The 16,655-nt window shown below is 45.6% G+C and overlaps 1 protein-coding gene across 3 annotated transcripts in view; it reads right to left on the reverse strand.

The window, feature by feature from the left end:
* Nucleotides 1-16,655, reverse strand: part of Susd4 (sushi domain containing 4) — a 111,513-nt gene that overhangs the window by 38,523 nt on the left and 56,335 nt on the right. Inside the window, exon 1 of one of the 3 annotated variants that reach the window (XM_035445670.1) lies at nt 8,403-8,629. The exons of the other annotated variants lie outside the window; for them this stretch is intronic. Within the exon in view, the coding sequence (XP_035301561.1) occupies nt 8,403-8,583 (181 nt within the window). The 5' untranslated portion in view covers nt 8,584-8,629. Of the gene's footprint in view, nt 1-8,402; nt 8,630-16,655 lie in introns of those variants that run through there. 3 annotated transcript variants of the gene reach the window in all.

A 16,655-nucleotide genomic window follows, 5' to 3' on the forward strand; every position in this document is an offset into this window, starting at 1 on the left:
TGGAATAGTCACAAGGTAACTGACAACTCTCTGCACACCAGCGCTGCCGTCTTCTTAATGGGAAATGTGAATTATGTTTTTCTCAATGGCACTAGGCAGAAATTATTCACAGCAAGCAAAAACACATTTATCAAGGCATCTGTCTGTAAAATCTTGGTGTAAATAGTTCTTGAGGTGATGATGTGTATGTCGAAGCAACCATCCCATGATGGACTTTAAATGTCTTTAAGAATTAGCTGGAAGAGTCTGGAGGTTGCCAGTTTGGGGAGTAAAATCTATGGACAGAGTGTCCCCTTGGACATCACAGCCAGGTTGACATTGGAAGGTCAGAGGGAGCAGCTCCCAGGGCTTGCTCTCAAGATTGACTCTCCAGCCTGTGTTAAGATTAATGTGGGATGATTCACACAGGTTTGGTGTGCTGCAGTGTGTGTGTGTGTGTGTGTGTGTGTGTGTGTGTGTGTGTGCGGTGATACACTCTGTTCAAAAAGAGACTGTGTGGAGGTGACATAATACCAGTTCACTACATAGGAGAGCCACATAGCAGTAGGCTTTGGAGTTCAGGTCCCACTAAGGCAGAGAAACATGCTGGAGCACGTTCTAGGCCCAAGGGGAAAACTAGTCCAGACCAGCTCTAACAGACCTTCAACAGAACACAGAGGCACTCTGACTGTCACGCGCACCGTGTGGCACCCATCTCTTCCGGAAGGAACGGTAAGGCAAGTGTAAGGCAAGTTGTTGACTGGAGTAAGTATCTGCCCCTACAAGCTTTGGTGACGGTACATAAGCATCGGCCTCATTTCTAGGAAAGGATCAGGACCTTGAGGATCTGAAAATATATGTGTCATCTTCATTAATGCTGGAGTTAGTTTCACAGAGGAATACGGACATTCCTTGGCTTACACAGGTGCCATTCCCAGAAAAGATCACTGTAAATTGAAAATATTAAAAGCTGAAAATGGGGCTGGGAGATGGCTCAATCAACAAAATGCTTGCAAGCCTGAAGACCTAAGTTCAATTCCTAGAACCAACAGTAACAACAACAACAACAACAACAATAATAATGGCGGCAAGGTGTGGTGGTGTATGTTTACAATCCTAGAGAGGCAGAGACAAGTGGATTCCTAGGGTTTGTTCACCAGGCTGTCTAGACTAATGAGTGGGTGAACTCTAGGCCAATGAGAGACCCTGTCTCAAAAGACAGGGTGGATGGCACTCCTGCAGGATGACATCCAAGGCTGTCCCCAGCTCCCACACGCCTGTGCACACACATGCATTGCCTCCCTTCCTCCCACCACTTGCATGCACACACAGCATACTGAGCTTCCCAGCCCAGCCTCCAGTGCAGGGTAGAGTGTGGGTCACTTTCCCTCACTATCTTGCTGTGGAGTAGAAGCTGCAGTCTGCAGCCATTGATCGGCATCCCTGCCACGGACCACTAACCCAGGAAAGCGCAAAATTCAAAATGCCAAGTACGGTTTCCACTGAGTGTGCATTGCTTTCACATCATGGTAAAGTCGAAACATCATTAAGGTGAACCATTGTTGAGTCTGGGACGGTTCCTAACACAATTTCCTACACCACAGATTCATCCATTCAGGAAAAAAAAGTCACAAAGCCACTTCAAACCTATCATTAGCAAAGACTAGACGCATCTGTCAATATTTGATTCTGTCACACAGAATCGGGCCAACAGTTAGCACTTAGGTTGGCGAGCCATAAACGTGCACTTCTAGGATGCAGATCAAGGGGTACCAAAGGGTCCCACTCAGAAAAGCCACATTCCACCATCCCGTCCCAACCACTGCTGCGCAGTGAACCTACTGCAAATGGAGACTCAGTGCAAGGACAGGTACCAGCAGGGGAGGAAGACCCCTAGGCAGTGCTACACAGGCACACCAAGTACAGACTAAGTTGTTAGAGCGTCAGCAGAGTGCAGTCCCAGGCGGTGAGCAGGCACAGGGAGAGTCAAACATTTCTTCAAGATTTTGGTTACATGTAAAATTCATAACCATCCCCAGGAACATGAATATATGATGTATAGATACGTAGGAGCCTTACAATCCGCGTTATTATGTTTAAGGCTCCAAATGCCTTGCTGTAAATAATTTGACTTACGTTCCCAGGAACTGGCATTTGTAAGTCTTATTTACTCACCCTGCTGTTCATTCATTCACTCAGTGACTACTGAGCCCACACTCTAGGTCCAGTGTACCCTAGGTGTAGGGGACAGAGAAGAAGTCACCATTTCCACTCTTAACAGCACTTTCGTGGAGGAGGTTTCTAACCGAAAAATTAAGAGACAAATGAGCCAGAAAATAACAGGCAAATCTCACTACTGCGATGAGCTCATAGTATGGCGATAAGATAGGGAGTGACTTGGGGACTCATTTAATTCGAGCAGACAGGCAAGGGGCCTCTGAGGAAATGACATTTATTAAGCTGAGACCTGAATGACAGCACAGATCCAATTACATGTGGATCTGGAGATTTCAGGCAGAATGGTTAGGTTAGCACAAAGGCCAGAAAGGAGCTTGGGGCCCTAAAACACACCAGAGACCTGTGTGTGTTTGGAAGACAGCAGCCAACAGGGGGAAGGAAGGGCCAGACCACACGGGGCCTGACAGATTAAGACAGGGAGTGGGGTTTTAGTTTAGTAGGATGGGACACTATTAGAACCCAAGCATGTAGAAGGGTCTAGTTTAGTAGGATGGGACACTATTAGAACCTAAGCATGTAGAAGGGTCTAGATTATATTCTCAAAAGGTTTGTCACATGTGCAGTGAAGGATGAACCTTGGCCAAACATATGGTCTTGTCCTCAGGTCCTGGGAGGTACCCTCTAAGCTCCTGGAGTGTCCTGCCTGGACCCATCCTCACCTGGTGGTGTTAGCATGCTATGTAATCTGTGTGACTTGAGACACCAAATATCAGTTCAGCTTCTTGGTAGAGCGGGCAGACCAATTTCAGCCCACTGTGTCTATATGAAAGAACCACAATAAAACTCTGGACACTAATAACGTTGGTGAGTCTCTCTGGCTGTTAATACACTGTCATATACCACTGTTGAAGGATATGCGCTGTCCCCACAGCTCTGCTGGGGGCTTGTGGCTGTCACCCCTGGGTCCTGCTCTACATACCTTTTCCCTTGGGGTATTTTGACCTGTGTGTCCCCGTTGTAATATATTTATCCACGAGGATCATAGTTTTTCTAAGTTATGTGAGTCTGACTGAATTATTGAATTTGAAAGTGGCCCTGGAAATCCCCAGATCTGCAGTGTCAGAATGAGGGCCCTGAGCTTTGTACCATTGGATGGCATTTTAATTTGCAATCTACTGGCATCCATTAACTAGTCGCTGTTTCCTTCAGTAGAACTCAGAGTGACCACCCTGACTACTCAGGAGCAGGCTGCAGCCCAGGAAAATGATGTCATTACAGACAACCAACATGGAGGTGACAGCTAATGCTGTCCAGAAGGGAGCTGACAGAAGAGACGGGGTGCCACTGAGAAAAGAGGTGCCACCCTGTGTGTGGCCTTGTTCATAAGCAGGGCTGGTTCTGGATGTTTCTTTCCAGAAACATCAAAGTCAACATCAAAGGACGTTGACTTTGATGAAACCTGATGTAGCATTGGAACAGGACACTTGATCGCTTGTGGCTCTACATGAATTCTACTGTGCAATCATTAGGTCCCTGCCTGAAACCACTAAGAAACACACACAGACACAGACACATAGACTCACAGACAGACAGACAGACAGACAGACAGACAGACAGACAGACAGACAGACACACACACACACACACACACACACACACACACACACACACTCACTGTGGGGAGGGGCTCTAAACAATTATGGTAAGTACACTTTTTGTGTTTTGCTACTTAAAAGTACTCCCCCTTTAAGAAATACTTTCTTTTCTTTTTTGAGACAGGGTCTTGCTACATAGCCCAGGATGGCCTATGATATTGTGCTGAGCTTAAGGTACTTATTCTTGTATTTTTATATTTACAACTTAGGTGGTGAATTTCTGTGAATATTAGCTGTCCATTCAACAGGGCGAGACTGTTACACGTTACATATTCTGGAGTATTCACAAAGACTGATCACATGGGAAATTCAGTCTCCAGAAATAGCAGGTGATTGAAATTACTGAGCATGTATTTGGGCCACAATGAAAATAAGACAGAAATGAATTCTTAAAAAAACTCCTATGTTGGAAACCGAGTAATATCTTCCTAAATAACCCATGGGTTTGATGAAACAACAACATAAAAACAGAAAATGTTTTGGATGGAGTAACAATGAAAATTTGCATATTGTAATTTATTATATGCAGATAAATCTATGGCTATACATTTCTGTTTAAGCCTAAATACACAGAAAGCCCAGCATAATTGCTCACACATACCAGTAATCCCAGCACTCAGGAGGTAGAGGCAGGCTGGCCTAGAACTCTACAGTTTGGGGTTAGTCTGTCAGGGCCACACAGTGAGACTCAAGAAACAAACAAAAGAGTATCTAAGTACACCTAGAAAAATTAAATGCTTAAAAAAGTCAAGAACACACACCTTAGAGTTGATTAAGTGGAATTTGCCGATGGGTTGTTCAAGTTTTCTATGTTAGTTATGTTTTTATTGCAACTGTGGACCTGTGCTTAAAGTTTTACCAAGACATGTTACTAGGCATACATAAATTCAGGGTTATCCTTTAGAACTAAAATGAAGAGTTCGAAAATGGTACAGAAAATGGATAGGTGATTAAACCCAAAGAAAGTACAAGGAAATACATTAAATAAAAGAGTAAATGATAGAGAAAGCTTTAATGAAGCTAACAAGGACCAGCGAGACCAAGTATTAGTCCTTTGAAGTCACAACCAAATCACTGACAGGATTTATCAAGAATTACACAGTGCACCCCACCATGTAAGGATAAAAAGATAGCACTTGGGAGGCAGAGGCAGGAGGATCTCTGTGAGTTCAAGGCCAGCCTAGTCTCCAGAGCGAGTGCCAGGATAGGCTCCAAAGCTACACAGAGAAACCCTGTCCTTAAAAACCAAAAAAAGAAAAAAGAAAAACAACAACAAAGATATGGCATTGGCATAGCCTACATTAAAAAATATTAAAAGACCAAAAACTCCAAAAAACCTGAAGTCAAAACATTTGCAAATTTAGATGAAGTCAAATTCTTCAGGCAGGGTAAGAAATCCTATTATTTACGGAAGTCGCCAAGTAACACGTACATAAAACATCAAGTAAATTCACTTTAAATCAGAAAGGCTTCCCACAATACATACTCCAGACCCAGGATACTTCTCTGTGAATTCTCTGAGTATCTGGGGCTGCAGCAACCTCACTCACACCCTGTGTGAGCAAGGTGAACTCTTCTGCAGGGCACTGGCATGTTTATAGGGGCAGTCTCCCTTGATTATTATACAGCTGGAAAGAATGCCACAGACAGGAAAAACATTCAGGACAGCCCACCTCAGCAACACAATGCAGAACTTAAGAGTCACGCATCAGTGAACATATTTCAAACACATCACAGGCACGACGACTTAACATCTAATGATCAACCAATGTGACTTGAACACTTAACAGAATAAAGGAGAAAATTACCATCTTATTAGAAGTGAAAGAGCATGTGATAAAAGTCCACATCCACTCATATGAAAAAGAGAAACATTCTTAATAAGCCCGGAATTAAACAAAATACTGCAATTTAATAACGGATATTATTAGAAAAGTAGGTACTGTAAAAATCTAGAGGCCAACAATTTGACATTTGGCCCCTGACTGAAATGCTCACTCCTAACACTTACGTTGGATGCTACACTGGGTTTCACAGGACCCAAATAAGAGTAAAGTGGAAAGAATTAACTAGAAATAGAGAGAAGCTTTAGTATTCAAACATGGCATGACTATACCATGTGGTGAGCCCAAGAATAATTTACAAAGGCAGGAGCTATTGAGATGACGGCTCAGCGGTTAAGAGCACTTGTTGCTCTTGCAGAGGACCCAGGTTCAGCTCCCAGCACCCACATGGTGACTCACAGCCATCTGCAACTCCAGTTCCAGGGGCTCTGATGCCCTCTCTGGCCTCCACACGTGTCTTCTGGTCTCCAAGGGCACTCAGCATGCACATGGAACATACCCATGCATGCAGGCATACTCTCATACACACAACGTGAAGTAAATAAATAAAAAAGCGTTCAAGAATTTACAAATATAAATAGTAAAATTATTAGTAGTTGAATACATATAAATTTCTAACATTGATTTAAGCAAACTTAAAACTTTTATGAAGCACATTAAAATTTGAATTGCTAAATTCAAATAAATAAACAAGAGACAAGACTTCTATATAGAAAACATTATTGAGAACAACTGTTAAAGACCTTAGTAAGCAGGGAGAACTAATATTACACAGGTCTTATTTTCCGCAGAATTTTAACTATAAATCTGTCCTATTTTTTTTCTAGTTGCTATGACAAAATACCCTGACAAAAACTTCGGGGAGAAAGGGCTTATTTTCATTATGACACCAGTTTATAGTCATAGCAGGGAGGTCAGAGGGGTCACAAACTTGAAGCAGCTAGTCACACTCACACTCAAAAGCAGACAGAGGATGAATGTACACTTGCTTACTGCTCAGTTCTCTTGTCCACTCTCAACACAGTACAGGACCCAGGCCTAGGGGATGCTGCCACCCACAGTGGGCTGGGTCTTGTCACTTCAATTGACATCATCAAAAAAATTACCCAAGGACACACCCACAGGTCAACCTGACCTAGACAGTTCCTGACCGAGACCCTCTTCCCAGGTGACTCTGGACTGACATCACAAAAAACAACATAATAACATTTCAGAATCCAAACTTGTTTCACAGTTGCTGTGCTTGTTCTAAAATGGAAACATGGAAGGCCAAGACAGTCTTGAAGAAACAGAGAGAGGGGGTAATGCCTGTGTTAAGAGCATTTGAGAGCAATTACAGGACTGCAGTCATGAACTCAGAATCACATACAGCACACAGCAGACAGACCAACAGAACAGAGACTGAGTCAGAACTTCCATTTCCTGACATAGGTGGCCACGGGAAGCAGTGGGGACATTCATTCCAACGAACAGTGCTACGTGTGTTATATATACAAACCAAGTCCAAGGGGGATGGTTAGAGGGCTAAATAAGAAGGCAAGACAGGGAGGTTCTGTGATCACAGAAGAAAATGCCTTTGCGATATCATAATACAAAAACATTTTTGAAAGATTTTCTTTTTAAATTGGTGTGTGTGTGTGTGTGTGTGTGTGTGTGTGTGTGTGTGTGTGTGTGTGTATGTGTGAGCATGTGTGAGCATGTGTGAATACAGGTGCCCGTGTAGGCCAGTAGAGGGCATCAGATCCCCCTGGAGCTGGAGTTACAGGCAGTTGTGAGCCACCTAACATGGATGGTGGGAATCAAACTTGGGTCTTCTGGAAGAGCCTTCTCTCCAGCCCTGTGAAAACATTTTTTAATGTGACAAAGAAAACTCCCACGTAACTTCCGCATAAGGAAAAAGACTGATAAATTCAAGTTAAAAAATTCTGTGCATCACACTGATAATAAGAGAGTAAAACCTTAAGCCAGAGAACAGCTTTGTAGCACCTATAACCAACAAAGGACTCGGATCTAGTGTATATAAAATCTCCTAAAAAATCAATATGGAAAAGACAACTAATCAATAAATGGTTAAGCGAATTGAGCAGGCACTTCACAGGAGTGAATCACAGGCTAGCCAATAAACACAGAAAGCTCCTCAACTTTATTATTCACCGGGGAAACGAACACTGAAGGTGGGAGACCCAGGGAGTGGTGGGGCATGCCTGCAAAAGCAGAACTTAGAGGTTGAGCAGGTGTGTCCTGCTCAGTAGTACACTGTCTCAAAAACAAATCCAAACACCCAACCAAGGTCAAAGAGACAAACTCCTAAACGACCATCCACCACAAAGCTAGAGAGAGCACTGCATGCCTTCCAGGTGGCTAAAGCATTGCTAACAGTAAGAGGCATGTTCTGTTTGTGAGAGTATAAACTGGTACAACCACTTGAGAAAACTAGCAATGCCTATTAACACTGGATATATGCATACCACACACCTCGGCAGCTCTAATCTCTGGGACAGAGCCAACAGAAATAGATTATCATTCTTCATCAATAGGCCTGTTCAGATATGCTCACTGCAGCGCTATTTATAACAGAAGACAACTGGAAAAGTCTAAAATGTCCACCAAAATGAATATTCAAATGATGGCATGTCCGTACATTAGGATACCAGGAAACAATGGAAATGATCTAACTGCAGTGTTGTACCATATTATTCGTGTATTTCATAAACATGAAATTAGTCAGATCTAAAGCAATGCTTACCCTGTAATTCCATGTACATAAACTCCAAAACCAGGTAAAAGGGCATTCGACCTAAAACAGCATCATGCTTAGGAACAGCACAGGCTTTGGGATTAAAGGGTGACCATCTCGAGAAGTGATGGATTCCTCTCAGAGGGAGGGGGAGTGGGAATGAACTTCTGGGGACAACTGGGGACACCATCGGCGTCCTATTTCTTCCCTAGATGACGGCGATGTTGGTGTGCTCTTGTGAGTGCTCAGTGGGCTGTTTGTTTCATGAACTTTCCTATACGCACTGTATTTTGCAAATTTAAACAAACTCATAAGGACCACAAGATGAGCTGGCAATGCAATCCACTGACTGTGCTGCCCCCTTCCCTTCCCCACCCAGAGCTGCTGGAGGCATATGACTCAGGGATGACTGAGTCTGTGCGTGGGGACAAAGCACTGGAATCCCCCAAAGCATAACACTTTAATTGTTTGCCAGCAAACATCAAGAAGCAAGCTGACCCCTTGGTGTAAACTACAGAAGTTGGCAGTTTCATCGTAAAGGTAAACTGTGATTTTTTATTTTTGCTTCATATATGTGTATGCACACATATATGTTAAATATGCCTACACATGCATGCATGTGAGGACAGAGGTTAACTTACGCTGTTCCCTTCTATTGCTGTTTATATTATATACTGTTATTGTTACTACTACTACTACTATTATTATTTTGAGACCAAGTCTGTCACAGTCCCTGCAGCTTATCTATTCAGCGAGATGGCTGGCCAGAAAGCCCTCAGATCCATTTGTCTCTATCTCCTCAGTGCTGGGATTACAAGTACAAGCCACTGTGCCTGGCTTTTCACACGGGTGCTGGGGGATACAAACTTATGCCTGTGCAGCAGGCATTTTGTCTATAGAATCATCTCCCCAGCCCTTTCTGCTTCTCTTGATAAACAAAGGCTTAGTTATTTTATCTTCAAAGAAACTTTGAGATGAATATTCACTTTCTGGAAAGTAGGCTCATATGTAGAAAGGAAGGTTAGAAGCACTACGTGGCCCAAAGCAGGCTCAGAAGAAGTGATAAAGACAATTGCACGCCAGGCAGGTGCTCTTTTTTGGTGCTGCCGAGTAACCAGTCTCATGGCCTTGCACATTCTGGGTGGGCAATCTGCCTCCTGAGTTACTTCTCCCGGCCAAGAACAGGGTTCAAAGGCAGTTCTCACAGACTGATGACTGACAGAGCCTCTCTACTTACAGACAGAAGACCCAGGGCAAGCCTCTCAAGGAGTACCTGAGGCACAGCTGGAGAATCACCTACAAGTTCAATCAATTTAGATTCCAGCCTGCAGTATGCTTGGGGCGTGGTGCCTGGAAATGTGCATTTTTTCATGCCGCTGGGACAATCAAAGGCTAAGATGAACTGTCTGAGAAGAAACCCAAGACCAGTGCAGGTGACCAAGGAGACAAAAGACATTGGTCAGAACAAAAAATGCTGGCTGTGTTAATGATCACAGCAGCTGTGTTAGCCAGGTGAAATTGAACTCTAAAATGAACAGGTTTGCACCACGGACAAGGCCTTCGCTTTGCAGATCCAGTAGGGGCTCTGAGGGAGTCTCTATTGCTGCTAATGGGACTCAGAAAATGGGGCCTGGGGAGTGTGGGTCAACTTCAAATCACTCCATACTGGGTACACAGCGATGGGTTTGAAAGGACATCCCTGGGAAAAAGTCCTGCATTTTTCATAATTAACCAACCTAATTCTGGGGTGTTACAAGTGTGAGCTTATGAAGAAACACTGCTTTCTGGGGGGATTTCCACAGTCAACCAGGTGTTCAAGGTCACTACCTGTCATCGTGTGACCTTTCCACATGAGCTGATCTGAGCACATGTGATGCTGTGACTCTCAATTGACCTCATTAATTCTGTGATTTAAAGCCACTCTCCACCCCATCCCAGCTCCACTTGCAGGGTGGGAAGGCATTGATCATAGACAAAAGAACACAAGAACGTGGGCAGAGCAGGTTAAGGAGCCATGTGGCCCTGATGGAGTCTTCCCCTCTGCGCTGGCAGGGCATGATGATGAGACTGGTAAACCCTTGCCTATGGCTATCTGGCTGTCATCTCGACACAAGGGTAAGCGATCGTTCCGCCACTCATCTTTACTAGATCAGCCCCAGTCCGACCTAACCTTATTTCTTCTAGAATTTCTTTTTTCCCTTTCAAGTCATGTCTACATTTAAGATAAGAATTTCTTCAAGAACAAAAGCCAAACTTGCATGAAAATGACAGGGGATAGTGCATGGGCAATGGTGACTTCTGTCAGCATCAGCAAGAGTGAGACTTGGCAGTGGCCTTGGGGACAGGCAGGGGTGTCCTTCTGCACGCTCCTACCTTAGATGATGGAAACACGAGTGCATCTTAGGGGAAGATGTGGAAATACTCCAGTTCCATAACTCATGTCTAAAGCAACATGCAAGGAATTTTAGGTGATAGAAAACGCACCTGAGAAGAAAAGGACGCTAAATAAAACATTTTTAGGGCTTCCATCTGTTTCAGTGAAGCTCCTGGAGGTGGAAGACAGCTCAGCTTAATATATGAGTAGCCATAAAAAGGAATAAGACTCCCCTGCTTTTGAAAAATGCCTGCACCCCACACTCTCGATGAATAAAGGGGCCGGCTGCCAACTCTACTGCCAGCTTTAGCTTGTGAGTCAAGTTGGATCTTTCAATTAAAAATTTATAATGTAATAATAATACTTAAACTCACATCGCACCCTTCCCCCAGGAAGCTGAAAGAATCTTCTTAATGTCAAATTCTTCATCTTTTATAGCAATCCTGGTCAGGCCTATGGGAGCTGAAATATTCTAGTAAGTGTTTTTTAAAAAAACGTGCTTCATGAATGAATTATTTCCCTTTTCTTTTTGGCATGCTGCAAGGAACTTGGACAAAGAAGGGTTAAACATGCAGTCATAGCAAGCTGGGCTCTTCCTGGGAACATCTTTCCTACATTCTATGGAAATGTAGCTATGACCAGGCAACCAAGTAACGGGGACATGGAGTAGAAAGTACAAAAGGGAGGGATTCCGGGCTTCGCCCTGGGCCTGCCTGTGGAGCTTCCAGAAATGCCCCTGTGCTGTGTGAGAGTACCTCCTCCAGATGGAAACATCAAGCCAATGAAACTTCCGTGTACCCGGGTTACAAAAACTGGAGTTCCTTCGAATGGTCCCCAGCTCTGTTGGTTTTGTTTGTTGTTTGTTTTTGTTCGTGAAGCTCTCCAGGTAATCTGGGAGGTAGCCCGGGGTGCACACCTCCAGACAGAGCACAGGACTGGAAGTCACTGGGACCGTGGCCCATCCACTCCCAGCTTGCTTGCTGGGCACAGTGTATAACTAACTCACCTATGCTCGCACAGGCCTCTGTCTGACAAACTGGCAATCTGATCACAAGAATGGTCTCCAAGGGACTCTGCTAACCACTACAGGATGTAAGCTCTCTTCCCTCACACGAAACTGTAGACCATTACATCCCCGACATTCCTGAGTAAGGAGCTCTTGGAACTTCTAAAGGAGACAATCACCTGGGATGTTTCTGGTTTTCTTTTTTAAGAATACAGACTCCTTGGCCCTGCCCCTAGCTCTCGTAAGGGAGGTCTCATGGGTATTTACAACAGGTTCTGAGCCAGGGCTTCTTGGTCACACTTTAGAAGCCAGTACTCTGTAGGAACCAGTACTTACCAAGGATGCTGACAGGATGAGGCCTTCCTAAGGGGTGTGGCCATTAACATGTCTATCATCCCTACCTCCAGTGGCCAGGTGGACAGAGTGAGCTGAGTGTCCTGGAAGGCACAGAGCTGATCATGGTAGTCAGCATCCAGCATCCATTGAAGAAAATACTGTGTATTCAGCACCCACTGAAGAGAACACAGTGAATCCAGGACAGCACCTGGCCATTGAAGAGCACACTATGTGTCTAACACAGCACCTGGTCTACATAGGACACACCTCCTTACAACAGCGCAGTCTCCTTGGGGGAAAGGACAGCAAAGGCACTGCATCAGAACAGACCTATGAGCCAGAGATGGGCCCAGTGCAGGAGTATGTAAGGGATACTGCTTTGTGTCTAGTGACTGGGGGTGGAGGTATATTCTGGACTGATGGCTGTCTGTCATTGTTCATCCTTGTAAACATTCCCAAAGTACACAGTCTGGAATTGGTAACTTCTTCCACAACCCTACAGATAGCCCAAACCCAACTGAACTCACATTCTTAATTGTGGCAAAGAATGATAAGGTGTGTGCTAAGGTAACCAGAGGTACAGAGGGATGGCATGCTCTGAGTGAGAGACTCCAAGTGGCTGGAACCACTTTGCACACGAACCCCAAACATTAGTCAAAGAGGCCACAGCAAAGCTAGTACTACCCCAAAGAGCTCAGTGTGACTATTCACAGAGACACTTAAGAGAACACCAATCACCCCCAGACCACCTGTGGAAGGCTGCGGGGAGCCTCAGAAGCAGGCAGCTGCAGAAGGCCACTGCCCCTGTCTAACAAGGATACAGAGGAAGCAGGAGTTGCCCAAACCCTGGGTTCCCCTTTCACACTTGAGGGATGAGAGCTGGCTACTCAGATATGCAGACAGTGGACATCAGCAGCATGTCAACACATCTGCAAGGTGTGACAGCATGCCACCTGCTTCCAGACTGAGAGATTCCCTGCCTTTGAAGGCGCTGGAACAGGAATGAGGTTGCTCTCTGAGGAACACAGCTCTGGAGGAGCTGGAGAAATAGCGCAGCACCAAGGACTCTTGCAAAGGACCCAGGTTGGCTTCCCAGAACCACACAGTGTCTCACAGTCACTCATCTGTAACTCAAGTTCCAGAAGGTCTGACCTTTCTTCCTACCTCACAGGGCACTGCACACATAGGATGCACAGATGGACTAGACATATATGAAGTCCCACCACAAAATAATTTTAAAAATTTTCTCAGCGTCACACACTTCCCTCCATACAGTGGCCCCCATTGTCACCTTGAGCTTTGTTCTTGAAATAGCAGTGAAGGTTGTTTTGGGTGGGAGGCTATGGTGATGCTGGGGGTAGGGGGTTCTGGGTAGGCAGTACTTTGGGATTGCATCTCCTGTGTGGTTTAAACAATGTTTTCCTACTCCTCTTCAGCTGTGAGGAACTGACTGGTCAACAGGAGAGAAATCGCTGTCTGGAAAAGCCTTCCTCTCAGACAGGTCACCTGAAACAAGGGGCACTCTGTGGAGGGACATGGAAGGTCTCCTAATAGCATCGTGTTGGGTTTAAGAGGAGTGCCACTGTCCTCATAAACCATCTGGGCACCTGCTAGGGAGGACACACTAGAACATGCTGTCCAAGCTGTCTGCCAGAGCTGGGGGACTCCAGGTTCATGAGCATACTGATTTTCTTACCATGTATTTATCAGAAACTGACATGCAATGTGATGGCCAAGGAGGCCATGGCTGTTCTCCAAAAGCTCAAGGAAGTTGGATGGGGAGGGGATGGAAAGTCCCCCTTCCCCCACTGAGGAGAACTTGCTGAGGAAGAATTCAGATACTAATTTCATGGAACTATAAGCTTGCAGTGCTCAGGTCTCTACTTCCCAAAGCTGCTACTCCAGATAGGGGCATGTAAAGGAGAACAGAAATCCATGTGCCCCCTCGCCTGTGTTGACTACACCCAAAGATTTTCTGAGGACACCCCAAACCCACCCAGATGATGGATAACGTTCCTGCTACGTAGATCTGACTTTAGAAGCCTCATAAACACCCTTCCTAGGGCTGAGACAACAAAAGGACTTCGGGGCTATGCAGTGCTGGCTCACGGTCTAAGGGAGGCTTGAAAACGCAGGAACTAACTGGCTGCAACTGATGATGTAGTTCTCTGCTGGAATAATCAACGTGTAAGGGCCAAGTGTGCCCTGTAGCCCAGCAGCAGGAGCTGCTTCATCGAGGACATATTTCTAGTAATGCTGGCCATCAACAGACCTGGCAAGACAGACTCGGAGCTTCCTCCCTTTCCCTGTCCATTTGTTCATAGCGTAGTTTCTGGGGTATTTTACTTTTAAAATATACCTCTGGAACTTTCAATCCTTCTGCCTCAGCCTAAGGCATGCACACCAAAGTGAGAGTCAGCTGTCTGTCTGTCCCTGTCTTGACACTTGTGTTCGTCCAGTGTCTAGAAAATCCAATTCTCAGAAGGCTAATTTTATTTCACCCCTTCTTCACAGGAAAGGCTGTGACCCCCAGGAAAGTGCCCCAGTTAGACCTATCTGGGTGGTTTTGCCAAAGCCGAGGCCCAGCTGACATGGCTAGCACCCTGACATCACAGGTCTATAATGCTGTCCCAACCAGAGTACTCTCAGTCTTTGGCCAGTTCCAGAATTTCCAGGCCACTGGGTGCTTTCACCCAGGCTCCAGGTCCCGAAGGCCTGGTGATCACTGGATGATGGCACAGAGAAAACATCCATACTTCTTAGTGGGAGATTCATTCGGATGCCAGAAAGAACCCATTTCCTGTAACATCAGCCATGCAGGCCCTGGCTGACACCGACCTTCCCTGAGACAAGTAGTGTAGACTGGGAGGTGGGGAAAGAGCCAGTGCACCTTAGGGAACTGTGTAAAGAGGTGGGGATCCAAGGGACTGCCCGAGAGGACTTTTACCTAGTTTGTTGTACAGCTCATTGCGTCAACACTTCTGCAGAACACAGCACAGCTGGTGGGTGGGCACCAGGAGTCAAGGAGGCTTGACAGTTTAGAGTCTGCTTCTCAGCCCAGATGTGGTGGTGCACGTTTGTGCTCCCAGCACTTCCGGGGTGGAGGCAGGAGGATCAGAAGTTCAAGGCTATCCTTGGCTACACAGCAAATTCCAGGCCAGCCTGGGATACAGTAGACCCTGTCTCAAACAAACAAATGTTTGCTTCTCGGACAGAGCTGGCAAGCAGGGTGGAGGACTCAGAGAGCAGTGGCGGGGTGGGCGGGGCACAGTGATGAGCTCCCCCCACCCCAGGCAGGCCAGATCTGGCCCATCTGTCGCTAAACCCGAAAGGAAAGCCAGGGAACTCTTTCCTTCTCAGAGGCTCGGTGTTTCTGTCTGCCAAACAGTGCTTAAATTAGGAGACCCCCATGAGTCCCCCCAACTCCAACTTGGATTGTGTCACTTGCTGTCACAATGTGCTGCTCTTATGCCTGATTAGAGTGGGCTTTTTCGACACGATAAAGGTCAGTCACAGCCCTGTGGAGGGAAAGCATCCCAGCTCAGTATGACAGGGCAGGTAGAAACCATGTTTACACTGCAGGTAGAAGCGGTGTTTACACTGCAAATGTGGAAGCAGAGATAAATGTCTAGAACAGCAAACTCACAAAGTACATTATTTGGGAGAATAGGCACTCTACCTACCAGCCCCTCTTTCCCACTCACTCCCTGCTCTCTGAAGCCCTCTTTCTGCCTGGACACACGGACTGGCTGACCTAAAATAAAATACAGATGCTGTTCCACATCCAGACCGACTTTGAGGAAGAGAACCCCTACAGAGCTGAGGGGTTTCACTTCTGTCTCACTGTGTCCTCTGGGGCCCCAGAACAGCTCTCCACAACTGTGAGCCCTGAAGATGGAGATGCTGCTATAGTTGCCCTTAGGGCTGTCCTTCAGCAAGGCTGTTTCTCCACCTCTTCTGTCTTGCTGGCTTTCAGCAGAGCTGAAGCAATCCCTACGGTTCCCATAACATTAGGACTACCTTCAGTTCTGTTACTTTCTCATAAGCTGTGTGACCCTGAGGAAGTGAGTGAGCCTTCCTGAGTCTCAGCCACCCAAACAGAAAATGAGAACATAAATCTCATCTCATCGGCTAGTTGTGCCTGCCAAAGAGTGAGTCTGAAATAAACCATCATTATCTCCATTGCAAAACTCAGCCTTCCTGCAAGGGCAGCAAATTAATCCGCCAGCTCTTAATAACCATCCAGCACAAATGTGAAGCCCTCAGCTACAGTTATTTACAAAGCAGGAAAAACAATCTCCATGGTATAGACCCCACACTCCACCTTCCCTATTTGCTGTTCAGAATAAAGGGCCAGGGAGATAACTCAGAGGTAGAGAGCTAACCTGGCGTACCTGAGGCCCTGTGCTCAGTTCCTGGAACCAATCAATAAATCAATAAATAAAGAACACCAAAGACATCAATAAATGACCTTTTCCACCATTGAGGAGCAACAGCCACCTCTGCACTCAAACTTCCCAAAGATCAGTGGTGCCACCACTAAGTT

The sequence above is a fragment of the Cricetulus griseus genome, chromosome 5 (genome assembly GCF_003668045.3).
Source record: "Cricetulus griseus strain 17A/GY chromosome 5, alternate assembly CriGri-PICRH-1.0, whole genome shotgun sequence".
NCBI classification, from domain to species: domain Eukaryota; kingdom Metazoa; phylum Chordata; class Mammalia; order Rodentia; family Cricetidae; genus Cricetulus; species Cricetulus griseus.